Here is a 1,826-nt window from a genome sequence, read left to right on the forward strand (position 1 = left end):
CCAAGCTTAGAAAAGAATGCCTTTTCATACTTAATGATGTGCTTTAACAAAATCTTGCAAAATAAAAATAGTATACAAAAATTTTTGAACTAAAGTAATTAAAAATATAACAACAAAAAAAAATCATTTGAAAAATATCATCATTCAAAAACAAAAAAAAAATAAAATAAGAATAATAAAAAGTACTAGAAACCAATACAAAATAAAAATACAAAAAGACGAAACTTTTAATTTGATAAAAAACAAAACATAAGCATCATACTCGGATCAGAAAGGAACGAATGAAGTGATCATCAAAAGAAAATTCATCTACTTAACAAGTGAGTATCGATCATCTTTAAATAAAATGGAAGCTATTAATCCGGCGGAAAGATTTAAGATTATTGTAGGATTAATAAATAAAGTGCCTGAATTCAATGGTGATAGTAGTTTACTTATTGATTTTCTGGATAGGATTGATACACTGTCTCATATTGTAGCAACGTTTGATGCAAGCACACAAACACTCCTTTTAGGTTACATAAGAGATAGAATTGTGGGAAAGGCAAAGCTTGAACTTCAAAAACATGGTAGGTTAGCGGATTGGGCACAAATCCGAGATATTTTAAAAACGAATTTTGCAGAAAAACTTTCAGCAAATAAACTCTTAGATCAAATAAGAACAGCTAGAGTTCAAACAAATATTGAGGATTTTTATCAAAAAATAAACACTTTATTAAGTAGACTTAATAACTCATATCTTTTAAATGAAGACAATAATGAGGTAATTATAACTTCTAATAAGAGAATAGCTCTTGAAGCTTTTAAAGATAATCTTCCTGAGCCTACAAAGTCAATTATTTTAAGCAGAAACCCTCAAACACTATTCGATGCATACAAGGTGGTAACAGAAATAAACCATCAAAATTCCGGTCCCAATACGTCAGTTTATAATCAATTTTATAGACAAACGAATAGGAGCAGTTCAAATTTCAATTCGGCTCAAAGAAACAGTGTTCCTATGCTAGGAAATGGTCAAAATAATTCCAACTACAGACGAAATAATGATTCGGTAAGGCATAATTATAATGCTTACCCAAGAAATTATGAAGGAACAAGTGATAGACAACTAAACAATAATAATTCATCGAATGTTAACATAAGAAGTGGAAACATTCCAAACAATAACAAAAGTAGTAACCAATCCTCACAACTAAGAACTAATACCTATAGTAATCAAACTCGAAGGTCAAATAGGAGTGGGCAGACACATAATAGTAATAGTTACGAACCTATGGATGTCTCTTTAAATGAGGCTGATTCAGCACAATCTTCGAATAACCCAAATATAAATCAAAACGAAAATTTTTCTGCAAATCGCCTAAAAGACTTCCCTATATAATTATTCACAACCATATTAGACCTTTAAGGTTCATAATTGATTGTGGTGCCGAGTTGAGCATCATCAATCAAAACGTTTGCAATCCAAAATGGAAAGTTCAAACTAGAAATCATGTCCTTAAAGTTCTTGATCGAAACGTCGAAACAAATATAGAATACAGAATTCCTTTGTTTAAGGAATTTAATGAAAATGACTATTTCGTTAACTTTTTGGAATATCAATTTCATAACCGTTTCGATGGATTAATAGGGAATAATATTCTTCTTGATTTGAACGCCATTATCAATTTTAAAAATAGATGCCTAACAACAAATAAAGCAACAATAAAATTATACTTGAACGAAGATGAAGAAAACTACACAAACTATGTCGAACAAAATAAAGATACTTTAAGTTTATTTTCCAACGAATCAATTTCATCTGAAATTGATGACTCTCTTTTTTC

General features: G+C 29.5%; 1 protein-coding gene across 1 annotated transcript; it reads left to right on the forward strand.

Moving 5' to 3' along the window:
* Positions 1-346: 346 nt before the first annotated feature.
* On the forward strand, positions 347-1,381 carry LOC129944782 (GATA zinc finger domain-containing protein 15-like). The gene has a single exon (XM_056054445.1). It carries the CDS (start codon positions 347-349, stop codon positions 1,379-1,381), a length of 1,035 nt encoding a protein of 344 aa, XP_055910420.1.
* The last annotated feature ends 445 nt before the right edge of the window (positions 1,382-1,826 follow it).

The sequence above is a fragment of the Eupeodes corollae genome, chromosome 2, assembly GCF_945859685.1.
Source record: "Eupeodes corollae chromosome 2, idEupCoro1.1, whole genome shotgun sequence".
Taxonomy (NCBI): domain Eukaryota; kingdom Metazoa; phylum Arthropoda; class Insecta; order Diptera; family Syrphidae; genus Eupeodes; species Eupeodes corollae.

Coding starts and splice junctions, on each gene's coding strand:
- LOC129944782 (XM_056054445.1), top strand. CDS start 347: ATGGAAGCTATTAATCCGGCGGAAAGATTTAAGATTATTGTAGGATTA.